Source organism: Solanum pennellii, chromosome 9 (genome assembly GCF_001406875.1).
Source record: "Solanum pennellii chromosome 9, SPENNV200".
Classification (NCBI taxonomy): domain Eukaryota; kingdom Viridiplantae; phylum Streptophyta; class Magnoliopsida; order Solanales; family Solanaceae; genus Solanum; species Solanum pennellii.
The window spans coordinates 84,023,143-84,025,242 of NC_028645.1; the positions used below are offsets into that span (position 1 = coordinate 84,023,143).

The 2,100-nt window shown below is 37.6% G+C and overlaps 1 protein-coding gene across 2 annotated transcripts in view; it reads left to right on the top strand.

Moving 5' to 3' along the window:
- The window catches only part of LOC107031084 (putative GTP diphosphokinase RSH1, chloroplastic), a 13,740-nt gene extending 12,228 nt beyond the window's left edge, over window positions 1–1,512 (top strand). Inside the window, exons 22-24 of one of the 2 annotated variants that reach the window (XM_015232291.2) lie at window positions 250–311; window positions 1,020–1,088; window positions 1,166–1,512. In XM_015232291.2, coding sequence (XP_015087777.1) covers window positions 250–311; window positions 1,020–1,088; window positions 1,166–1,261 — 227 coding nt within the window. In that variant the 3' untranslated portion in view covers window positions 1,262–1,512. The remainder of the gene's footprint in view (window positions 1–249; window positions 312–1,019; window positions 1,089–1,165) is intronic. The other variant, XM_027919667.1, reaches the window with a different exon arrangement.
- The last annotated feature ends 588 nt before the right edge of the window (window positions 1,513–2,100 follow it).

Consider the following 2,100-nt stretch of genomic DNA (forward strand, 5'->3'; position numbering starts at 1 on the left):
GGGGGTGGGGGGGAGGCGGGATTCCATCGATGTAGAAGATCTAACTTTCTGTTCTTTTTTGTCTTTGATGTATTTTGTATAGTTCTGACTACATGTTTCCAGTTTATTACCCTTATATGTTCATTTGCATATGCACATTATGTATGACCTGGTTATTGGTTGACTAGTAGCAATATTAATATGTAGCCAACATTTTTCATGGTTTACTACTTGTCATGGCTGACATCTCAAACCACTACAATTATTTAGGCATGATGGCCGATATTACTTCAGCATTGGCAGCTGTAGGCGTCATCATATGTTCTTGTGCGGTAAGTTGGAACATTTATCATGTCATTTTTCATCTAGGCTCGAACTCCTGAGCTATTCATATTGATAATCAACATTTTAATACGGTCTGGGTTGACTGTGAAACTGTCTACAATTGAGGTCTGAACCTAGCTTACATTTGTGAATTTTTCAATATTTGTTTAATATTAAATAACGGAACCTTGATTCACACCTTTCTTAGCTAGCTATATTAGGCAGTTTGTGACAAGTATGTGACACTGTTAGCTCTTTAATCTTTATATTACTTCAGCAATAACCAGCAGGAGGTAACAATGAGAACTGTTTTGAAAGAGGATCTTACAAGTTAAGTTAGCCAATTTGCTCTACTACTTGCGTCTTGGTGCAGTGGGAGAGCATACATAGCTTCTTTTTTTCTTGATATGCTGATGGCGAAATAAGAAGAAGATGAATGTCATACCTGGAGTGATTGAGAACATTGTGGAAGGGAAAGAAGTGCTTAGGATAAAAATAAGGAAATTCATGCTAACTGTTACTATGAGAGGACTGAAACAATTCTATCTATTACATTGCATTCTTCTTTTGAGATATTACCTTTTGAATATTCATTCTGAAAAATGCACAAAGATCTAAGCAATTAAATAGTCATATTCTCCTCCTGTTTCAATTATGTTAGAATTCTCAATTGTGAGGTGACTGCATTGTTACTTGAAAAAAAAAAAAAACTGCAGGCTGAGACGGATAGAGGGAAGGGAATCGGTGTCGCGCTATTTCATATTGAAGCCAACCTAGAGAGCTTGGTATGTCTTCTGAACATGCTTCACTAATCTCTCTCTCTCTCTTTATGTGCTATTTTATGAATTCTCAGCTCCCACAGGTTGGTGCAAGTTCGAGGATTGACATGATCCTGGGTGTTTTGGGATGGTCCACGGGCTGCAGTTGGTCAGAGAACAAACAGTTTCTAGAATGCTAATTTAGTGGCCTGGTGAAGAGTACTTGCCCAGCTGTTGAAAGCTTGGGGAAGAAAGTTTTGTTCAGTGAAACCTGAGTTCTGTTTGACAAGTATAGAAGCAAGCAATATAGGTTATATGGTGTAGGGCGACTGTATATAAAGGAAGAGTAGCAACCAGTTATACCTGTAAAGGAATTTTCAACTATACGAACTCCAACAAAAGTATGTTACAGTTATACAAAATAAATATATTAAATTATTTGTCACATCTATTTCTAATGTGGTATAGGTTTGACACAATGTCACCGTGCTCCTTTGCCTTCTGCGTCCCACCACCACCGCGAATTCCCAACAGAAAATGGTAAGAGTTCAGACATTGCAGTTGGCTATATATGCCAAGTTTGCATCAGTAGTTACAACGATACTGTTAGTACAGTATACAAATTGGATCTATTTTTGCCTTTATTTAACAACTGATACACTTGTCTAACAAAATCAGTTACGTTAAGCATGCGTTTAAAGCATAAGAGCAAGTCAAAGAAAATGATATAAGCTGATGAGTCTGTTGTATCAGACTTCCTATGGCTTGAATCTTGCATAGTCTAGCTCTATGCTGATCTTCTTGGACAAATCTTGCGCTCCACGCATGTTTGTTGGAAAGGGCAAACGTGGATTTCTTCAAATTCAAACGATGCCCAAAATGAGAAGTAGAGATTTTAAACCAAAAAGCTATCGAACATTCATATCACACAACTTTTTCAGTTCAAATGAGGCTCCGAAACAAAAAAAATAGGAATTTTCCAAAGGGGCAAATGTAGGCCCACGCCACATAGCTTGAAACTCATCCCACCCATTGTCAT